At 37.4% G+C, this 21,473-nt stretch overlaps 2 protein-coding genes across 2 annotated transcripts in view; one reads left to right on the top strand and one right to left on the bottom strand.

Annotated features, from left to right (window-relative positions):
• GLDC (glycine decarboxylase) overlaps positions 1-12,384 on the top strand; it is a 46,945-nt gene extending 34,561 nt beyond the window's left edge. Inside the window, exons 17-25 of the mRNA XM_035309606.1 lie at positions 4,006-4,131; positions 5,026-5,175; positions 5,665-5,777; positions 6,413-6,554; positions 7,578-7,689; positions 8,701-8,796; positions 9,983-10,155; positions 10,938-11,018; positions 11,744-12,384. Coding sequence (XP_035165497.1) covers positions 4,006-4,131; positions 5,026-5,175; positions 5,665-5,777; positions 6,413-6,554; positions 7,578-7,689; positions 8,701-8,796; positions 9,983-10,155; positions 10,938-11,018; positions 11,744-11,887 — 1,137 coding nt within the window. The 3' untranslated portion in view covers positions 11,888-12,384. The remainder of the gene's footprint in view (positions 1-4,005; positions 4,132-5,025; positions 5,176-5,664; positions 5,778-6,412; positions 6,555-7,577; positions 7,690-8,700; positions 8,797-9,982; positions 10,156-10,937; positions 11,019-11,743) is intronic.
• Positions 12,385-14,997: 2,613 nt separating this feature from the next.
• Positions 14,998-21,473, bottom strand: part of UHRF2 (ubiquitin like with PHD and ring finger domains 2) — an 83,817-nt gene continuing 77,341 nt past the window's right edge. Inside the window, exons 12-16 of the mRNA XM_035309608.1 lie at positions 21,220-21,357; positions 20,277-20,400; positions 19,719-19,879; positions 17,038-17,136; positions 14,998-16,140 (exon numbers count right to left, since the gene is read on the bottom strand). Of these exons, the coding sequence (XP_035165499.1) occupies positions 15,994-16,140; positions 17,038-17,136; positions 19,719-19,879; positions 20,277-20,400; positions 21,220-21,357 (669 nt within the window). The 3' untranslated portion in view covers positions 14,998-15,993. The remainder of the gene's footprint in view (positions 16,141-17,037; positions 17,137-19,718; positions 19,880-20,276; positions 20,401-21,219; positions 21,358-21,473) is intronic.

The raw sequence follows: 21,473 nt of genomic DNA, 5'->3' as shown, positions 1-21,473 counted from the left end.
CTGTGCAAAATGCACTGGTGTTGTATACCAGGACCCTGGTAATGATGGACTAGCCACACCTTGGGACACCAACAGTGAAGAGATTGTCCTGCTCGCTCTAGTGTTTCAAGAAGAATTACTGTCCTTCCTTTTCATCAACACAGGCAGCATCTGGGTCATCAGGGTTTCCCAGGGAGTCAGCCTTCACCTGCCAGATGGAGATGGAGACCCAGGTGCCTGCTGGTTCTTCCTGTGTGACATGAGAGGACAGGTGGAAGAAGGACAGTGTGCCCACCTTATAGCTAGGAGCCCATGTGTCTGGGGGCTCTGCAGGGAAAGACAACTGCTTAAAAGAGGTCATCCAAGAAACTTACTACACCAGTTCCTGCCAAGACAGCAGATGACAACTGGCAATCCCTCAGACACATAGTAAGAGCTGAAAAATGTATCCTCTCCAGAGTTTGGTGGAGTGACTTCTGATCTGACACCAAAGGAGTCAGAATGAAGTTCCAGCCAGCAGCAAAGGGCCCCTGCCTCTGGCCACGTCAAGGAAAGGGACAACAAACTTTGCTGGACTGTAATTCCATTCAGTGGCCTGGCACGCTGCATCTGGAGGGGTATAAAGTTTTGCTGGGCATTAGTGCATAGTATACTAAGATACTGTCAAGATGAGACGTGGCAGGATCCATCTGGATTTGTGGAGTGATAGGGATACATCAAAATTTGGCTGTATTGGAGGCTAAGGTGAACCTAACAGGGAAAAAAGTGTCAGAAGTATCCTATTGTGGCAGCCCTGCAGTCTGCGTGGATCCCTGGCATAGGCTACCTCACGGGAGGGTACTTTACGGGCCCAGAGATGTACCCGTGGCTTTTTGGTGTAGCCACCGTGGACACAGAAAATTAAAGTGGACAGATGTGTACCTTGTCTGGCCTCTCTGTTGTGGGTGGAAGGACATCTGGTGTTGATGGATACAGTGACAGTGGGCAAATGACAGTATTGCACCAAGCAGGACTCCCTGGCTACCATCCAAAAGTTTAATTCATCTATTGGAGATACAAGGAGTGATCATCAAGACTTGCTCACCCGTTTGTAGTTCCATAAGGAATTTTCTTTAAAGATAATTCTTTTCTGACATTTAATGGCAGACAGTTCTATCTGAAAAAAAATTAAAGTAAGAGTTTAATATTGTTTTTTAGGTGCTTTCTGAACAATCTATGATGCCTGGAGGAAAGGCTGTGGTAATCATAGGTTTTAGGTATGAGTTTCAAAACTACAGTCCTGGTTTTGTAGTGATAAGGTTTGTTTTCTTGTCTGTGTCCAGAATAGTTTGTTTTCCTGCCATTACTCAGTACATGGCTTCTATTCTCAACTATACAATCATGTTTTTTAGTGTCCTGGGTAATTTTTTATTAACAGGATATTTGACGCTTCACTGTTAATCTCTGTTCCAAACCAGTTAAGAGCAAGTTGACTGCTAGGGAAGCAGCACAGGTATTTAGTGTCCTATTTTGACAACCCTTCCCACAGTAAAAACTGACCATTTACCTTTTTCTTTCATTCCAGTATTTTATCAAAGTATTTACCCATGTGGACATTTCCACTTACCCTGTAGGAAATTAGTTTAAGAATGTTGCCTTTGGGACCACACCAAAGACTTCTTGGGAATCTGAGATTAGTTAGATATTTCTCTTTTGCACACTCATAGAATAGAATTTCAGTGGTTGGGATTGGACTAGATGATCTCCAGAGGTACTTTGCAACCTCAACCATTCTGTGGTTCTGTAGAAAAAGTCCTTAATGCAATGATATCCTTATTTTTTAAACTTAATTTTACATTCAACTTTGGGACTAATTTTCCTTCTCAAAATGGAAGGATAGTTGTCCTAACCTCTTGTAGACCGTCACCTCTGTGTGAGAAAACTACTTAAAATAGAATAGTGAGTGCTAGCTCATTCTTTGTTACTTTGCTGGATCCAGATCACCACAAGCTTCCTGGAAATCAGCCATTCTTGCAATTACAGGCTTTGTTTTATGAGTACTTCTACTCAGCAGGAAGTGAGTTAGATTGAAAAAGTATTTCTTAGTTATCTTCCGATTACCTATGTATGCTTTGCTGCTTCTCTTACTCCGTGCATGGTCCTTGGGCTTCTCTGTGTGTCTGTGGTCCTTCTATGCTCAGAAATACAGACATTAACTGCACAGATGAGACATAATTCTGGCACTGCTGTTGTCTACAACACTTATGCAACCTGCCATGTAGCAATGCTTTTGTAAAGCTATTTTAAAGTCAAGTTTTTCATCTTTGATGTAAGAAGTACAAGTAACTAATGATTCTTTTATCTCTATTCCATATTGGGAGGGCTGTTATGTACTCAATGCAAAGAAAGAGTTATGTAGACATTTAGAAAGTTAATGTAGTCAAAAGAGGAAGATTGTATGACAGGGCTTGATGCTGGTAGTCAGCCTAATCTTTGCTCCAGATACATGAAGAGTCAACAGAAGGTCTGAAGCACTTAAGGTTAGAGTCACTGTTATCAGATACCACTATTGTACTGATTTGAACTACTCTGATGTTTAATACATAACACTACAGCTTTGCCGCTTTCTGTGAATTAGTGCCTGTTCAGATCAGCTTCATTTCACACACATTTTTTTCCACATATTGGCCAGATTATAGAAAGTTAGAGGTGTTCTCAGTAATTTCCTCTCCAAAGCAGATGGGATGTGTGCTAACAGATTAGCTGTTTTTTTTGTTTGTTTGTTTGCAGCTTATGAAAGTAAAACAGCTGATCAAACCTCTTTTAGTCAGCCTCATTTGGCTTTGGTGCCCTCTCCTGGAAAAAAAATAAATACTTGCATTAAATGACAGCTCACATCTGTTTGCTTTGCCGTCTAATCAATAACTTCTGTACCCAGCAGCTGCAGATACAATCCAGCAAGACTGGGTAGCAATCTAAACTCAATGAACATTTCTTCTGCACCATTGAAATTACCACAGGTGTACCACAGTGCATCCAGCCCCTGGAGCTGGGATCTTTGTACTTTCCTTTTGGCACAGCTGCACAGTAAAACACTGATGTTTCACTGCAAGAAGAAAAAATATCCATCTGCTGAGATCAAGTGGTTACTTAATTGAAATAGCTTTTAAAGTAATTGACATTTGTTTTAATGTCTCCATGGAGCATGAGGTAGAGGTTATAATGCAGTTCTTCATAACATCAATCAAACAATAACCAACCAATCAACCAAAAAACCTTACTACCAGGAATTTAATGCAGCTAAGTGTGAGTAACTTAATAAACTTCATTAAATTAATCCTTGAAGGTATATTTATTGACTTTAGAATAGGTGTGGAGTTCCTAGTAAATGTCTAGAAACATTCTGAGCTCCATTTTCCTAGTTATCACTGATAAGAACCAACATTTATTTAAGGAAAAGCACTTTTCTCTCTCACTTTTTTTTAACTGAGGTTTATAGAGGATGTAAGTAGCTGTCTGAAACTTCTTATCTGTAGCTGGAATATTTCAGTCTAAATTTTTCTTTTCAATACAATAGAGAAGAAAACACTTTGGAAGTCAGTTGAGATACAGTGGAAAGTTGGCATTAGTTTTTCCTTTCAGCTCACTATACTTGAAACTGGATGCTGATTACTTGATTATTGTAAAACAAGTAAAAATAAAAAGGTAATTAGTCTTAGAAATATAAGTGAGAGGGAAGGAAAGAATATTATTTTTTTTCTGAAAAAATGTTATGGAAATACATTCCTAAATGTGATTTATATGTCAAATGAAACTTTGTTTTTCTAATGGGTATTTTGACGTTGCTACCTGTATGGATTTTCTTCAAAGAAAACTGCTGCATCCTTCAGTGCTAGTGGCAATTTGCTGGTTAACATGTCCTTAGTGTCCCTTTTAAAAACTTTGGTAATGATTTGGAGCTGGGTATAGACCATAATACTTTTTAAATACTTTTGAAGATTTTTATAAGTAGCTATACTTTAGACCCTGTTTCTTTTTCCTTCCAAGGTTTGCCTTATTCCTAGATCTGCTCATGGTACAAATCCAGCAAGTGCACAGATGGCAGGGATGAAGATTCAACCAATTGAAGTAGATAAAAATGGGAGCATTGATATCTCCCATTTAAAAGCAATGGTGAGTATTTAATCAGCTTTAGTGTTCAGGACAGGAACACTCCCTCTCCTTAACAGTTAATAGCTTTGGCAGCTGAATCAGATTTTCTTTTGAGAGAAAATAGGGCAAAACCAGGGAATACATGCTTAAAAAGAATGAGAAATTCTTTCCTTTTTTTTTTTTTTTTTTTTTTTTCTCTCAAACACAAGATGTGACACTTGCGAGCTTTCCTCTAATTTGAGGATCTTTTGTTCAGGAGTGGCTGAGTGAGTCTTTCCACACAGTAGGCTCTTTTACAGCTGAACATTTTCATCTACATTTAGTATTTGAAATGAATGCAGCATGCTTGTGAGACTGAAGCATTTGAAGCTGCACTTTAGCCTTCATTTGGTGAAATTCAAGGACACCTCTACCAGGGAAGGTGTTGCTAGGCAACTTTTTTCACTTTTTCGAGTGGATTGGCTGCAGGTGAATCCTGGGAATCCAGTGGATTAGCAGGACACACTTCTGAAAATACATATTTGAGCAGGCTTTTATGGTAGTAGTGAAACTGTATTGCTGAAAGCAGGGGGATGGTCTTTGAATCACATTACCTTGAAGGGAAAGCATTTCACTTAGCCTGTTTTAAGGTCTCTGAGGAGTGGCTATTTTGTATTTTCGTATAGTACTTTTTTTCTGCAGTTTAAAATTCTGACCTATAAGAAAATACTGTTTCTGGACTGGTATTGCTGAAGAAAAGAGGCCAGTATCTTTTGCTGACTGTAAATGACTTAGGCTCCTTGCTAACAGATGTGCATCTCACCCAGAAAACACCTGATGACATTAGTTGCATGCTTTTGTAAAGGCCTTGTCTTGAAGAAGCCTTCTGAACCTCAGTGAAATGACCTTTTCCTTTGCCTCCCTCCCTGCCTCCAGGTGGACAAACACAAAGAGAACCTGGCAGCCATTATGATCACATACCCTTCCACCAACGGTGTGTTTGAGGAGGAGATTGGGGATGTGTGTGAGCTGATTCACAAAAACGGAGGCCAGGTTTACCTGGATGGAGCAAACATGAACGCCCAAGTATGTGATCTCCTCAGCAGAATTGGGCATGTACATTCCCTAGGGGAACAAAAAAAAAAAAAAAAAAAAGGCAGCAGTACTCAGTTCAGACCATAACTTTGTTGCAAGATAACACAGGGTTTAGGGGGGGGAGGTGAGGATTCCAAGACCTGTAGTGAAAGCTAGATGGTGATAGAGCTCTTTTATCTGAGTTTGCCCCGAAGTATGTTGGAAGTTATGTGAGTTGTTCAATGACAATTGCTTAGACTGCCTAATCTTTTTGAAAGGCATTCTTCAGATATGAATAAGAAATCCTCATTTGGAAAAAAAGAAAAGAAAACAACAGTATTAGTACCAATAATTGTTTGTGATGCATCATGTTAAAGGAAAATTAAAAAAAATATGTAACATCTCTTACATTGTAATTTTTTGAATGCAGCAATAGGTCTTACAATGCTAGGGGATCAGTTTGCATGTAAAGAGTATTTTGAGACAGTTTTCCCTTCACAGGTGGGTCTGTGTCGTCCTGGAGATTATGGTTCTGATGTCTCTCACTTAAACCTTCACAAAACCTTTTGCATTCCACATGGAGGAGGAGGACCTGGAATGGGACCAATTGGAGTGTGAGTATCTCTTCCTTAGCTTTTTCTTTAAAATAAATGAACAAACAAAAATCCCTTAGAGAATTTTGGTTGGCAGTTTACTTACATACAGAGCTGTTAATGTGACAGATGTGTTTCTGTTTGTAAACTTCAGTCGTTCTCCAGGTAATCCTGTGCTGATCTGTTGAATGGTGAGGTTCATGTGTATTCCCAAGTCCTGACTTTCATGTTGGTTCTTTAGTATGTGTGCTAGACCTTGCTCAGCAATCTATCTTTTGAGTAAATACAGAGATAGTTTGTGGGCTCAGAGGACTGGTATTGTACATAGTCCAGAACACTGAAGTGGTGGATGAAGAACATGAATCTATCCTAGACTAATTTTATTCTTAAATATAATAATAATAATAATATTTATTCTTAGTCCTTCAAAAAATCATCTTGTTTTGAATAGTTGCATGAGTATCCTGTGACAGAAGATTGCACTCATTTTACAAACTACTGTCACCAGTTATACTTCTGTACTTCCTGTTGAAGAAGTGGTGGACTGTGAAGTCTGGTGGACTCTGTTTAGGAGGAAGGTGAAGAGAAGCTGCTGATGAAATCATATAGGAGTGGTAACACACAGTTAAGTTCTAACATCATTGTGTTTATTTTAGGAAGAAACATCTGGCTCCCTACTTGCCTACTCATCCTGTCATCAAAATTCAGACGGATAAGGATGCATGTCCTTTGGGTACTGTCAGTGCTGCACCTTGGGGTTCCAGTGCTATATTACCTATTTCCTGGGTGTATATCAAGGTGTGTAGACTTGTTTTAAGGAGTATCACCTGAAGGTCTGTTTGTGTTTCAGCAGGCCTGAGGACCACCACCACTAGAATCACATACACAGGTTTAAGAGCAATTCTTATAAGCTGTTTGCACGTACTGTGTGGTCACAGGTTATTTAAATCCTTTGAATCTCCTTGTTTCCAGTAGAACTGCCTGTTGCCATCTGTTGCAATTACTAATGTGACAAGGGTTGACAGTAGCATTGTATCCATGCAACCTGCCTAATAATTCTGTCTCTTGGTAGTAATTCTTGAGACAGGTAGACTCTCAGCATACAAGAAAGCTGAAATCAGGCTTGCCCCTCCACTGTCTCTGATATTAAAGTTCTCATGTTTAAAAGCTGGTAATTACTATTTTTCCTAACTGTCCCATCTCAAGAGACTACCATGAAGGCTGCTTTGGCATAACTTCAAAATTCAGTGTTCAGAAAGCCAAACACAGCTCATTTCCAGTACTTTCCTCTTGCAGTGCCTTAACAGAGAAATAAGCTTGCATCTGTGTTCGTTTGGCTCTGATCCTTGTCAATGCACAGTGTGATCTGTGACATGACAGCAGCAAGCAGAGTTTGGGCTGCTGGGACAGGCTCTTCACACACCACAGACAGCTTTTGGTCGGCTTTCTGGGCACTGGTTCCCAAGGGATAAGGATGGTGGCAGGCAGCATGTACAATTAGAAACCCATTGATGAAATTTGTGAGTTCTGCTCTTTTTTTTTCTGTTCATTTCAAAACTGCTCAGTTTGAGGAGAGGTTTGGGTTGTTTGCTTGTTTACTTTCATCAAATGCTATTAGGCAACAAGCCATGTATACCACTGTTTTTCAGAAGAAATACCCAGTCCTTTTCTGTGAGTGTGGTGTGCAAACAGCAGTGTACTGCCGTAATTGAGGCAGATGCATTGATGTGCTGTTGTCTGTCATGTTTGCCAGTACAAGAACACACTTAGATTGCTTGGGAATGTTTTTAGACCTATTTCTTCATATTATTCCTCTTTCAGACAATGGGAGCAAAGGGTCTTAAACATGCTTCTGAGATTGCTATATTAAATGCAAACTACATGGCAAAGAGGCTGGAGAAGCACTACAAAATCCTTTTCAGAGGAGTAAGAGGCAAGTATTGGAACACTTGATTTCTGCTATGAATCTGTCTTTCTTTCATGATCTTTTGTGTAAAAGTTGGCTTGCAGTATGGTTCTTATCTAATGCTGTGTGGCAGCGTTAGATCAGCCTTCACCTGATGCAGTTCACAAGGAGGCAAATAACCTGCCACACAGCTTCTGTGGAGGTACCACAGTGAAACTGAGGGAACTGGAAGCAGAAAAAATGCCTTTTGGTAATTAGATGAAATGATGACAGAAAGTGGAATAAACTTTGACTTCAAATTGTTCTCCTTGAAGTCTAACTGCAAATTAATGTGGAAAAGGCAGAAGCAACAATATTAGGCCTCCTCATCTCCCATAATCTCTCCGAATCCCATATAACAATGCAAGGACTCAAAGCAATTTTTGGATGTATGTTTTCCATTGCACGCATCCTCTAAGGGGGAAAAAATAATAAATTATTTCCTCATTTCTGTTCCATGTTCTCCTTTGTGAGGAAGGTGAGAACCCCTTTTCCATGTGAAATACTTCCAGCTAGATCCTAGTTTTCTGCTATAGTTCTCCTGTCCTTCAGGGAGCAATATTCTTCAGGATCACGGATTTCATCATTTAGCCTCTCTGTAACAATAATATGAGCTTTTCTCTTACATAATGTGAAACTTACTATCTTTTACACAGCTAATTTGAGAAAGCCTATGACACAAATGATGTTGGGCCGTGGACAAATCCACTTATTTTTCAGAGTACTTACAAATTATATCAGCTACTTTGACTACCCTTTCTTTTATCTTGCAAAGTAGGCTTCTTAAGATTGTATGTGACTTAGAGAGCCCATGTTCAAATATGGAATTGTGTAGTCCTTACCTGCTAATTTCTCTGATTTGAGTTTTTGCCAAAGTGGATATTTTTTAAATTTGTCTTTTTCATATTCTCCACAAAACCACTGAAAATATACTGCTTGGTAGATATGCTTGGTTATTCTCTGAGCAAGTAAACATGGTGTATGCTTGTTTGTTTATAGGTTATGTAGCCCATGAATTCATTTTGGATACGAGACCTTTCAAAAAAACAGCAAACATTGAAGCTGTGGATCTTGCTAAGCGACTTCAGGATTATGGTGAGTCAAATACATATTTTTAAATAAATAGCAGCTCAAGTGAGAATTTCCTGTATCTGCTCTATGGGGTACCCCAAACGTTCTGGTTCTGTGCTTATGGATGGTGTATCTGCCAAAATCATCTCAAGGCTCCTCATCTTTATGGTGAGAGACAGCTTAGAGAGCTCTGGCATCCACTGAGTTGAAGCAGCTACTTAAGAGCCTGCTGCTACTTCCCCATCTTTGTAAACTGCCCTCCGAATGTGCAATTACATGACTCTTAGACAATGGACCTAATGGATTGGAACCAAGAGCTCAATAAGGTTCCAACATTAAATACATTCATGGAAACACCAGTGCTTTTGATGTAGAATAATAGGATTTAAACACTTTTATCCTAGCGCAGTTTAGGAAGGAGTGTTTCCCTGGACTGGATGCTCCAAGGTTGCCTTTTGTACACTTGCTCTGAAGAACCTGATCTGCAGCATAAAGAGAGGTGCCATAAGGCTGCACTTAGTAGTAGTGCACTAAAGGAATCATGAGAGACCAGTTTCTTTTTTTTTTTTTTTTTTTTTTTTCCTTGCTTCCCTGAGCATAAATCTATACTAATCTCACTTTGGTATTCAGCCTGTCATAAAAAGGTAAAGGGACAAAGCACTTCTACTGAATTAAACAGCAGGGAATGGAAATAACCCTCGACAGAAGTAATATACATAATGGCTGACAACTAACACAATAAAAAGCACAGACTTTAAGAGCATTTCATTATTGGTGTGTAACTTTAAACTACGTTGTAAATAACATAAATTATCCTTTGATGTATAAAAATTAAAATACTCGATACTTTGAGGAAAATACTCTTTACTGTGGGGGTGACAGAGCACTGGCACAGGTTGCCTGGTAAGGCTGTGGAGTCTCCTCTGGAGATACTCAAAACCCGCCTGGATGCCATCCTGTGCAGAGTGCTCTAGGTGATCCTGCTTGGCAGGGGGTTTGGACTAGATGATCTTCAGAGGTCCCTTCCAATTCCAATTGTTCTGTGAGTCCGGGACTGAAAAGTCTGACCTACCTTTATAGTGAGTACACTGCCAATTCACATGTTCACTGCTGTAAAGATTATAGAAAGGACTAAGTTTGTGAATCATTTGCTAGTTAATGCATATATTAATTCATAACCTACTGTCAGTGACTTATTCTTCCTTTTCAGGTTTTCATGCTCCAACCATGTCCTGGCCAGTGGCAGGGACACTTATGATTGAACCAACAGAGTCTGAAGACAAGGCAGAGTTGGATAGGTTTTGTGATGCAATGATCAGTATTCGACAAGAAATTGCTGAAATAGAGGAGGGCAGGATGGACCCTCAGATTAACCCATTAAAGGTAAGACAATGCAGAGAGAGTTAGCATCATCAGCTTAACCTTGGAGACTTACTTGAACCCATTTCAGCCCATTTCCTCGTCTTTCAGTACTGCAGAAAATAACCACGTACAATTAAATACAACATTAACCAGTGTGCAAACTGGAGTGAGCGTCATGAGGCTGAATGTAACAAGCCTTAAGCATATTTTCGGGGGCCAGATGAATATCTCAAAATTTGACTTACTTAGAAACCTTAGCAGTTCTCTGAATTTGAATTTTGATTTTCCCCAGTAAGAAACTCAAACCTTATTGACACAGCAGAGGAAGTTATTGAGGAAGTATATTGTCTATAATTTCAGGGGGCATGTCAAAGTAATGAGGGAGATGTGCTTATTTCTCTGATGTAAGAAGGGAAGGGGAATTACCTTATAACTAACAGTAAAATAAAGACTGGATGAATTATTTTAGCAACTGTAGCATAAAACAACTTTACGCTCAAGTTCTGTCCCACTGTTATAAATCTGCACTAAATTTTTATATACTGAGAGGATTTAGTGAAAAGCTAGAAGCATATGCAAACCTTGGGTGATATCATTAGACAAACTGAAAATATCTAGCTACTGACTTGCTTCCTTGTTTTAAATCTTTTTTTTTTTTTTTTTTTTTTTTACATTGTGATACATTGTGAGGAGAAACTAGGCAGTAATGTGAATAAGTAGTTATGTGAATTTGAAGGCTTCATACTGATTTGTTCAATTGAATCCAGCAACTTCATGTCTTAAACATGTCTTTCTGCTTGTAGATGTCACCACATACTCTAAACTGTGTCACTTCTTCAAAGTGGGATCGTCCTTATTCCAGAGAAGTGGCAGCATTCCCACTGGTGAGTAAATGGTGGAATACTAGTGATGTGGTAATACATTATTTGCTTTGCGCTCTGCGGTTTTCTGATCCATTGCAGAAGAACTAATTTGGTAAGAATAAAAGCTATAGAAACTTTTTTTTTTCAACCATTACTCTGTTTCTGTGTGTGAGCTCTACAGCAGTTATATTAGTTTTATTTGCAAGACAAGGAAAAGAACTTTGAAAAAAAGTCTCTAATGAAGTGTGAACTTGAATTTCTAAATCTCAGTATTTAAATATCGGGTATTCTTAGTGAGAAGTGAGTTAGAACTCTAGTCACTTCAGTCTGGACCTTCTGCACCAGACCCTCCCAAAACAGTCCCACATCATGATGTTCAACGCTCTGCTACACAGAACTTAGATGAGAGCTTGACAAGCTGCAAGCTCAGCATGGGGCAAGCAACATAAATGTGAGCCAGCTACAAATAAAGGCCAGACTGGAGCTGGACATATCAGATTTCCTCAGAGCATTGCGTAAAATTGCTTCCCTAACCTTATAAACAGCTAACTAAACACATGTAACAAACACATAAAACTCCTCACCTTACAGTGAATTGCACCTGTTTTATTGCTAATGTACTATTTCAAAGAATCCACTTTTCCAACATTTATCATTTTAAAAACTTCTAGTGTCTATGACATTGATACACATTTGCTCAGCATAAAGATTAAAGTATTTTTTTTGACTTCTTGTTCTGCACTTAGCCATTTGTGAAACCTGAGAGCAAATTTTGGCCCACAATTGCTCGCATTGATGACATATACGGAGATCAACACCTGGTTTGTACCTGCCCACCGATGGAAGCCTACGAATCTCCCTTCTCTGAACAGAAGAGAGCGTCTTCATAATGCTGCTTCCAGCTGCCTGAGTTTCTGAGTCCATCAGGATGGCCTTTTACTCCCAGACCTGATAGGGAATTTATATACTGTGTATATTTTGGGTAATCATCATGTTTGTTAATTGAATCACTGCTCAGTTAAAATGTAAATACAATCAGTACATTAGGTGTAAACAATGTGTGTGTTACACAGCAGCTGATGTTAAAGTTGCCTTGATTCAGCATTTTGTCTGTTTTGTGCTAAAGTTTTAACAATTAACTCTCTATTTGTGATGTGGCATAGAAAATATTGTTAAAAAAAGTTAGAAAAAATGCAGATGCATAAGGCAATAGAATTACATATTGACTGCAATAGTAATTGTTTATATTTTGTAAAAAGAGATGAAGTAGATTGTTTAATTTACTTCACGTATTACCAGTAGCATTGCTAATGTTAATATTTCATACTTTTTTTTTTTTACCTACCAATGTTAGTATTCTAATAAAATTGGTCAGAATTTTAAGTGTAATCATTTTCTGGATTTTAACTTTTTACATAGTTCTGTTCAACACAGCAGTATGGAACTGAGGCTCCTGAAACTTAAGTTTTTATTTGTCAGAGTTGACACAATGGAAACAGATTCTATCTGAAACAAAATACTGGCAGAAAACAACATTGAGATAAATCTGTGATTTTTCATAGTAAGTTTTACTGAGCAGTAACCAACTTACCTTTTTTCTGTATCACATCAATTTTCCATGAAGTTCCCTCTAATCCTATCCTCTTATTCCAAAGAAGGCATGGAGCAACTTCTCTAATATATTCACCATGTAATTCAAGCACCAGGGGTGCTTGAGTTAAATCTTGTCTAAAAAAGCATTCTCCTTACATATTTCTGAAATATCTTATTTTGGATATTGGTTCATACAGAGTATTCAACTTCCCTTGCTTTGTCACATGTGTCTGCAGCTTGTATAAACAGGATTCAGAACTTTAGCTGCGGCCCTCGAAGAATGCTGATAGAGAAGCCCGAGCCCAGAGTCCTACTGCTACACGTAATGCCATATTCAATGATGAAGCAGTCAGAACTTAAATCTTGAGCAGAGTCATCTTCCAATCTGTTCTCAGCCATATATAAATCTACCTGTCCAGTTACACAGACAGACTGTAAATGTGACAGCAAGAGCACACCTGAAAAGAATGTGGTCTTTGCAGGTACGATTGTGTTTGGTGCAAGTGAGCTCCTCCGTAGTGACAGGTGTCCTTGGCCACCTGAAGCAGGATTTGGTGAATCAGGAAGCAGGTAATGCTCAGAAATAGGGCTGCATGGTTTTGTGCTTAAAAGCATTAACTACTCGGTCTTTTCTTGAAGGTGTATGTGCACAGCCATGCCCAGGGGCTTTCTGTGAAGTGGCACAGACAAGGCTAGCAGTTATGGCGCTGCATTTAAGTACTGTACTTTTGGGAATTCACTTTAGGAATTTTCAAGTTGAAACCTACATATTACCCACCTTATGATTTCTGTGGGGGATTACTTAAGCAGAAAAACTGTAGATGACCGGGAATAGGAATGGCTTTCATTAAAGGGAGGCTGGGTCGGGTGTCAGTTTTGATTTGAAAAGCTGCACCTAGCTCTCAAAATGTATAAATACATAGTGAAGAATACTAGAACTTTCTAATGTAGAATCTGCTACTGAAAAGGGCATTTTTCAGTAGCTACTGATATAGCACTGTGGGGCTAAAAAGAAAGAAAGGAAACATCACTGTAAACTTTGCTTGTAATATTAGGAAAGGCTTTCTGGGTTGTCAAATTAACGCCACAAAGTCTTCTCAAGCTACTTTAATGTGTGGTAAAGGCACTGTTATGTTGCCTGATTATGTCTGTTACTGCAACTTTTAATTTAGAGCAAATTAAAAATAAATAAATAAATTACACATTTGTATTAAGTGGCACACTTCCCACAGTTGACCTTAAAGCAACAAATGTGTGGCTAATGGTAGATTAACAGTAAACTCGATCACAGTGAAGTCACAGAAATCAGAAATAACCACATTTCCTAATAGACAAGGTTTACTAATAGTTCTGCATTAAAAATAAGCTTGTAAGAGTGGCCTTGTAAACATAAATCAGCCATTCACAAAATAAATACTAAAAATTCCACCAACATTCATGTAAGGCTAGGACATGAATTAAAAAATGAATTTTCCTATGAACAGTTTTGAGAGTTTTCCCTCTCAAAATGGTGCAAAGCTATTATATATCCAATTGATCAATTGGTAAAAAGTGATTGAATGGAAAAAAGGCATCTTTGCTTACTAAAAAAAATGCAAATGAGCCTTACAGAGGTAAAATGACATCTGTTAATAGAATAAAATGTGCTACCATTACGTAAAACAGACATTCAACAGGATGTAAGACTGTCTACAGCTCTGTTAAATTGCATGCTTACTATTAATACTAGTCCACCTACTGAACAAAGGCTGAATCTTCATTTTAATAAGCACAGAAAAAGCCAAAGAGCTACTTCTTTCACAACTGTTCAGCAACACCTGTTTGGTCCGATTTGGTTTGGTTTGTTTTTTGATACATTACCAGGGATACTACCACCTTTATGTATTTTGGATGCTACTAAAATCCTAAGGAGACCAGCGGGGTGGGTGAGGAGAGAGAGAAGTTACTTCAAAATAAATGAATAAGCCACTAAGCTAACATTTGGCCATGGAGAGGAGGAATACCACGTGCCTCTGAATGACCCGTTCATTGCGCACAACCTGAGCGCTGAGCAGCTCCCAACTCCACTGCCAGCCCCGCAGGGAGGGCTTGCTCTGGCTCCAGGACAGACTGAAATCCAACTAACACGCTTCCATCAAAAGCTCAGCAGAGACCAGAGTAGCAGGACAACAGCCACTGCTGTAGAATACTTGTGAGCCCATGAATACAGACGTTTTGTGTTTTTTTTTTTTTTTTTTTTTTTTTCTTAATTTAACAATTTTTGCATTGATAAATGAGTGTAAAGTCTCATGATTTAAGGAAAAAGAGTCCCGCCTAAGGAAAATACATAGTAATCCAGAAAAAATAAATCTCAAAAAAAAAATGTGATTTAAGTAACTGGATAATAGTAAAAACCAAAATTAGCAACTTTTCTGAATCATAAAATATTTAATAAGGTATATTTGGGGGGGATATATTGTATATAAAATTTCAGATCACAATATGAAGCGATTTGAACCCTCTCCAAGCTAGCACTGCCTTCAATGCTGTGTAGATGTATTGCCACTGATACAAGACCTACTAAAAGCATACAGTTTAACTAATACAGAAGTGGCAGTTTTTAATATGAAATATTTTTTACACAACTAGAGTGTCTTGAATACCCTCTTTAAGTGCAAAAAACACAGATCACTTTACACTAATGCAGCAACAATGCATTCATATTGTTCTCATTAGTCATTAGTAGTCAACTTGCATAAGATACAAGAAAAGCACAATGAAGCTCACAAAAATAGACTAAAAATCAGCCTGTTCTTGCAAAAAAAATACAGCATAATGGAAGAAAAAGACAAAAAAGGATTATGCACACCACAGAATTTGCTGTTCTTTAATCCAGCTGGCTTAAGTGCTGTTTCTGTTTTTTTGCTTTTTTTTTTATTTATTTTTTTTTGTGGGTTTTTGTTTTGTTGTTGGTTTCTTTTTTTTTATTATTTTTTATTTTTTTATGTAAATCAAACCACATGGACCAGGCACAACTAATATTCAGGAGGCAGTGTGTAGCTAAAACTTAACTAACTTTTTATCATCCCCATAATTTATCCTCCTCTGTCCTGAGGTAGTTACAAAAAAACAAATCATAAATTAAGCATCAGCTAGGCCAGTAAGAGCTGAGGCTTTCTTTTTTTTTTCTTTAAAAACTATTTGTTAACTGGCCAAAACTACCCTTGATGTTAAAAGACAGCTGAGAGTTAGAGTTCTCACTACACCAAAAAGATGGCTATGAGGGGAAGAGGGTTAGCTGCTTCAAAATGTGACAATATATTGAGTCCCATCAAGCTGGCTGGTCCACTGTTGAATTCCCCATGTTTATTCTCCTTTACTGTCTATAAAGTCACTGGGAGAAGTTTGGAAGGATCTGAGCACATCATCGTCCTTTACTGTAACCAGGGAAGAACTGGTCCAATAGGGTCTGCAGTATCTTGTTGGGAACCATAGTGTAGCCCTTCCCCAGGTCATAGCGGCAAGCAGGGCAAGTGAAGACCTCAGCTCTGAAGGAACGCTGTAAACAACTCTAGGACATAAAAAAGATTGAGAAGTAAATTGTGAGAACGTCATTTTATACTGACAGCTTAACCAGCAAAAACTAAGGAATTACTATAAACCAAAGACACAATTTTCTGTACTTCCAGAAAAAAAAAAAAAAAAAAAAAAAAAAAAAGTCATTACCAAGCCTTCTGGGGCATATTTTTGCCTATGTGACTAAAATGACCTAACAAAAGAACTCTGCTCTGGACTGGGATGTGAAACATTGAGTCTGGGAGGAATTAAACATCACTGCTGAGATTTCCATTAATGCCTTCCTGTGAAGCACAGCCACGTCTGCAGCTTCTTTCTAGAATCCCTGTTAGAATGCAACAGTACTGCAGACCTTCATGTCAAGCTGAAGGTGAATTAACAGATATATTGTTTAAGTAACAGCATCCATCTATCTACCTCATCTGACAAGACTCAGTTAAGCCTTAAAGACATGTTTAGAGTAATATGGTAATTTGTAATGAACCCAAATAATTTTCTTGTAATTACCCTCTACTGTTTCAACAACTCTTCATTAACATGTTACACATTTTTAAGATCTGTTTTTATTCCTTAACTATGAAAAATTAAATTATTGTTTCCATACCAACATTTGGCTCAAGTAATTTCCTAACATACCTCCACTGAACACAATGGAATGACAGCAATGATAAATTTGACTCATTATGTCTATCAGGATTTATACTAAGTACAGTTACACTCTTTATTATGTAAAATTAAGATTACACAGCAATCACTGAAGGCAAACTCATTGTGAGTTATTGCTCAGAATGCTAGGCAATGATTATCAACTTTCTAAAATACATTTTGGCTCTAGTGACTGCTGTCTCAGAGCCAAGAAAACAGCCCAGAGCATGACCGAGTTTATTCTTACTTTACAGACGTTGTGGAGGCACTCTGTTGTCACTGGCTGGTAAACCAGCTCCTGGCAGCAGACACACATAAAGGATTGTTCCAGTTTCTTCAAAAAATTCTAGTGTAGGGCAAAGGACAAAAAAGACATACTGTTGAGAGGCACACCAAAAATATGCAAAGAAAAAGTATTTTTATTTTAACTAAATTTATTAGTTACAAAACTACATTGCCTACATTGCCCAGCTTCTGTAATTACTACATACATGTAAATTATTTATGAACTTATGTATGAAATTTACATTCAACACTCAGACCTAAGCCAAGAAGATGATAAAATCAGTTGGCCTCTGAAAAAGTGTCAAATGCATGGATTAACCAATGAGACACTTATACAAGTCTAGTCTACCAAACAAGCTAGTCTACCAAACTCACTTAACAGAAAGTAAAAATATTACAAAAGTCGTTTAAGTTGCTAAACTCAATTTATAAAGTGGTTAGACAACTGCTTTGCTTTGCAAAGAAATTGCTTATGCTGAAACTCCTCTAGTGTACTCTTCAAGACTCGGTCAATGTTACATTTCCTTCCAGAGCCAACCAACACTAACACAATACTGCTAAGATATCTATCCAGGCATTTTCACACCCTCTTGATGCTATTATCTGTGCCTATATTCTGATCATATTTATTACTTACAGTCTCTTCCTTCATTTCATCAGGATGGAACCATGTTTTCTCCAATACTATTCATTGAAAGGTGCACTTGTAGTAAATGACACTTTTTACATAAAGATTGATGAACTTCCAAAAGTTTTTAAATACTCCACAGCCAAGAGTGTGGCACTTATCAGGAAGCATTTCCATAACTATTTGATTTCTCTGCTCTTCCACAATTCAGAGAAGTAATGTTTGAAAGATTATTTACTTGTTTGTAAGAGTACTACAAGGAAAATGAAACATATTGCAGAGCTCCTCAAGCCTACTTTATGGCATAGGTCAGAGCATTTACTAGTAGTGTTTATTAACTCTTGCTCGAATTTTGCTTGTGTCAGAAATGCAGCAGAATCATCTCTGCTGCTCTGCCAAGGGAGAAGAAAACTGCCTCACATTACTCTTACTCAGAAAGTCACCTCCTCCTGTGCCTATGGGTTACGGCTAGCTTAACAGCTTCTTTTGTCCTCACTCCGAATTCTCTGCAGTCTGTAAAACAACCTCCCTGTTCTTTAAATCTTCTCAGAGTATCTCTGAGGCATCTCATGATATATTTGTATCAGATGTTTTACACATACAAGCATGCTTATCTCTGACACATCAGAGATCTCCACATACCTCAAGCATAAAGGTTTGAGTATAGAAAAAAAGGTACCTCTATAGCTCAAATATGGTTCTTTGCAATCACTTAAAAAATCTTTAATGACAATTTATTTAGTTAAAATGGGAATGTAGTTGTTTCAACCAGAAAGTTTTACATTGTCATAGTAGCTATCCATTCCTATTTTCTTTAGTAGCAACCAAATGAAACTTTTACCAAAATTTTGGTTTGGAACCTGTAGAAAAATGACTTTTCAGTGACTCAACTGCTTTTAAATTATTGTTTTCTTCTTTTTAGAAACTTATATCTCTCTTGCTTATGTACAATTTTGGGCTAAAATTCTTTCTAATCATTACACGCACTGGATTGAACACAGACAAAAGCTAGTAACTTTACAATATTGGTTCCTACACGAAGGTAAAGCATTATTTTGTATTATAGCAAAACCATTGAAGAGAAAGAACAGGGAGCTATATTTAGATGTTTTTTTTTCTGTTAGAGAAGCACTATAAATAGCTAGTGGTAATTCTCAGATAAAGTAGTTATGTATGTTCATTTTAGACATTCATTTTCCAACCAACGGTTTGTTTTTCATTGAATTGATACGGGGTTTTAAAAAGTTGCTTTAAATTCATAGTGCTTTGACTTCTTCTGCAAAACAGCTAAAATAACTATGAACTTGACATTGGTAAGACTAATTTTTACTGAAGGATATAGAATTTCAGGAGATATTCCTTCTGTGGACTTTTTTTTTATATTAGTGTCTATAGTTTCTTCTATCTTGAGTTACTCTTGCTATTTTCTTGACATTTGGGGGGAGGAAAGTATTTTCTCTCTTACTGAAGGTTACTCCTCTAGAGAGTGGAATAATCTCGATTTGGATTAAAATATTAAATTCCGTATCTAAGCTTGAAAATGACTGTACTTCTGTCTCCTTAAACAAAGAAAGCAAGCTATATTTTCTGCCATAAAATTACTTTCCGTCAAAACAAAAAAGTGGTGTCTAGAACCATCTTCTTAATGCCTGACTTCTCACATCAGTACAGCACAAAAATACGTTTTCATTTCAGAGAAAACATACTCCCTTCAAAAATGAGTAAACAAGCACTTTTAATGCTTTTTGAGCAAGACAAGATCTCTACTATGTAGATGCCAGCGTAGTCATCAGCAGGAAACCCTAAAAGGATTTGCTATTGGATTGCTATTGCTATAAAAAGGATAATTTTCTTTAAATCAAAGCTTTACAAATAATACTAATGCTAGAAACAGTATGTATTCAGCAAAAGTTCAACAAGTAAATTATGTTTTAAGAGAGACTGAAGATTTCTTCTAACACTTAAAGGAAAGTAAAATAAAGAAAGGAAAAAAATTAAGCATGCAGCAAACATACTGGTCCTTCCTTAAGAGAAGCAAGCACTTCATCCCACAGTTTCTGGTTCATACAATCTTCTCTAATCAGCCATTGCTGTTCTTGGGTCAATTGGAAAGCTTCTCCTTTCCCTCCATCTCCCATTCTCATGGCTTTAGGTGTATTTGTAGGTTCCTCTATACCTGCTTAAGATTATGACCATCAGACACAGTAATACCAGAGTGTTAGTCTAAGCTAATGTAAGGAGAAGGCAAAACTGTTTCTAGAAGGGACTACATGGACTACACCCATAAAATGCAGCAATCAAATCCCTACTCCAACTCACTTCAGCTCAGCATTACTGTGGAATGCACAGAAGACTGTTCACTTTTCTACAGAGCTTAAATAAAAAAAAACACTAAGTGTAGTAAATAAATTCATAAGATCCCTAGGCTACTACTGTATCACAGAACATGTGCTTAACAATTTACACTAGTACTCCAAATAGCTTCATGTTTCTGCAAAGTTTTCATGTTGTTGGCTTACGAAACATAACAAGACAGACTTTGCTGATGAATGCCATAAAGTAAAAAGAAATACCATCGTCAATTGTCCTTTTCTGGTTTCCATTACTCTGGCTGGATGGCTCCTGTTTCACAGTTTGCTTTTTAACCTTATCTTTCTTCTCCTTACTAGCCATGGCTTCCAAATAACCTTCTGGATACTAAAATAAAAAGCATAGATTTAAAACAAAAACCACTGGCATACAGGAATTTCCAATTATGAGCAAGACTAATTTCTACAAGATTCTGAAACCCTATGACTACATATTGAAATAATTACAAAATAATTTTTAAAACCCTACATGATGTAGAAAAGTTTTAAATTACTATCTATATTTGAGAAATTGTAGCCAAGTCAAAGGATCTAATCTAGAGTGAGTTCTGTTAAAATGAAACTGATATCCAAATCCACGCCCTTCCAACTATACAAAGTTTCCTGTAAAAGCAAAGTTGAAGATGATGGTATATAGTATGATAAACTCAGCCTTGCTGAGAAAAGAAATACTGTGTTAATTCTTTCCATCTTTCATGGATTCTGCAATGCCTGAGTCCTCCTGGCTCTAATTTTGCGCCTGAAATACATGGTCGGTACAAACTCCTCAGTCACACATAGAGAAAAGCACATAAAAATGAACACATTTTTTTGATTTCTCTCATATGTTTCTCAAACTGGATTCAAACTCTTAATTTTCTAATGTATATATGCAAAGTAATTCACTTTTAAGACAGAAAGCTTCACCTACCATTCCTTCTGCTTTGTCAAATTTTAAAAGATTTTTCCAGTGTACATTTAATTTTTAGCGTTTTTTTTTTGTTGTTGTTGTTTGTTTGTGTGTTTGTTCGTTTGTTTGTTTGTATTTGATCCTGCCACAGTGAAGTACAGGAAAAAAATGGGGCTTTAATTTAACTGATTTCCAATTTTGGATTGCATTTACTTGAACTGAGAAAAAAATCCCTGCTCTGCAAGCCCTGATTCGAACCTGTACACTCAGACCCAGTTTCTTTGACCGTTCCATTCCTTCTGAAGTCCAAGGTGCAGGCTCAACATCATCTCTTCTCAGAAGATAGCGCCAAACTAAAAATCCACATTTTCCAATTTCTGGCCAATATTTCACCACCTACAGAAAATATAGAATTACTGCCATTACAAGTGAAACACATATATAGAGTCGTACTTTAATTGTTCAAGAAGAAATTAGAATGCTAAGTCCCACATTATTATTATAAAATGGCC

This window comes from Oxyura jamaicensis, chromosome Z (assembly GCF_011077185.1).
Source record: "Oxyura jamaicensis isolate SHBP4307 breed ruddy duck chromosome Z, BPBGC_Ojam_1.0, whole genome shotgun sequence".
NCBI classification, from domain to species: Eukaryota; Metazoa; Chordata; class Aves; order Anseriformes; family Anatidae; genus Oxyura; species Oxyura jamaicensis.
This window is presented reverse-complemented; position numbering and strand designations above follow the sequence as displayed.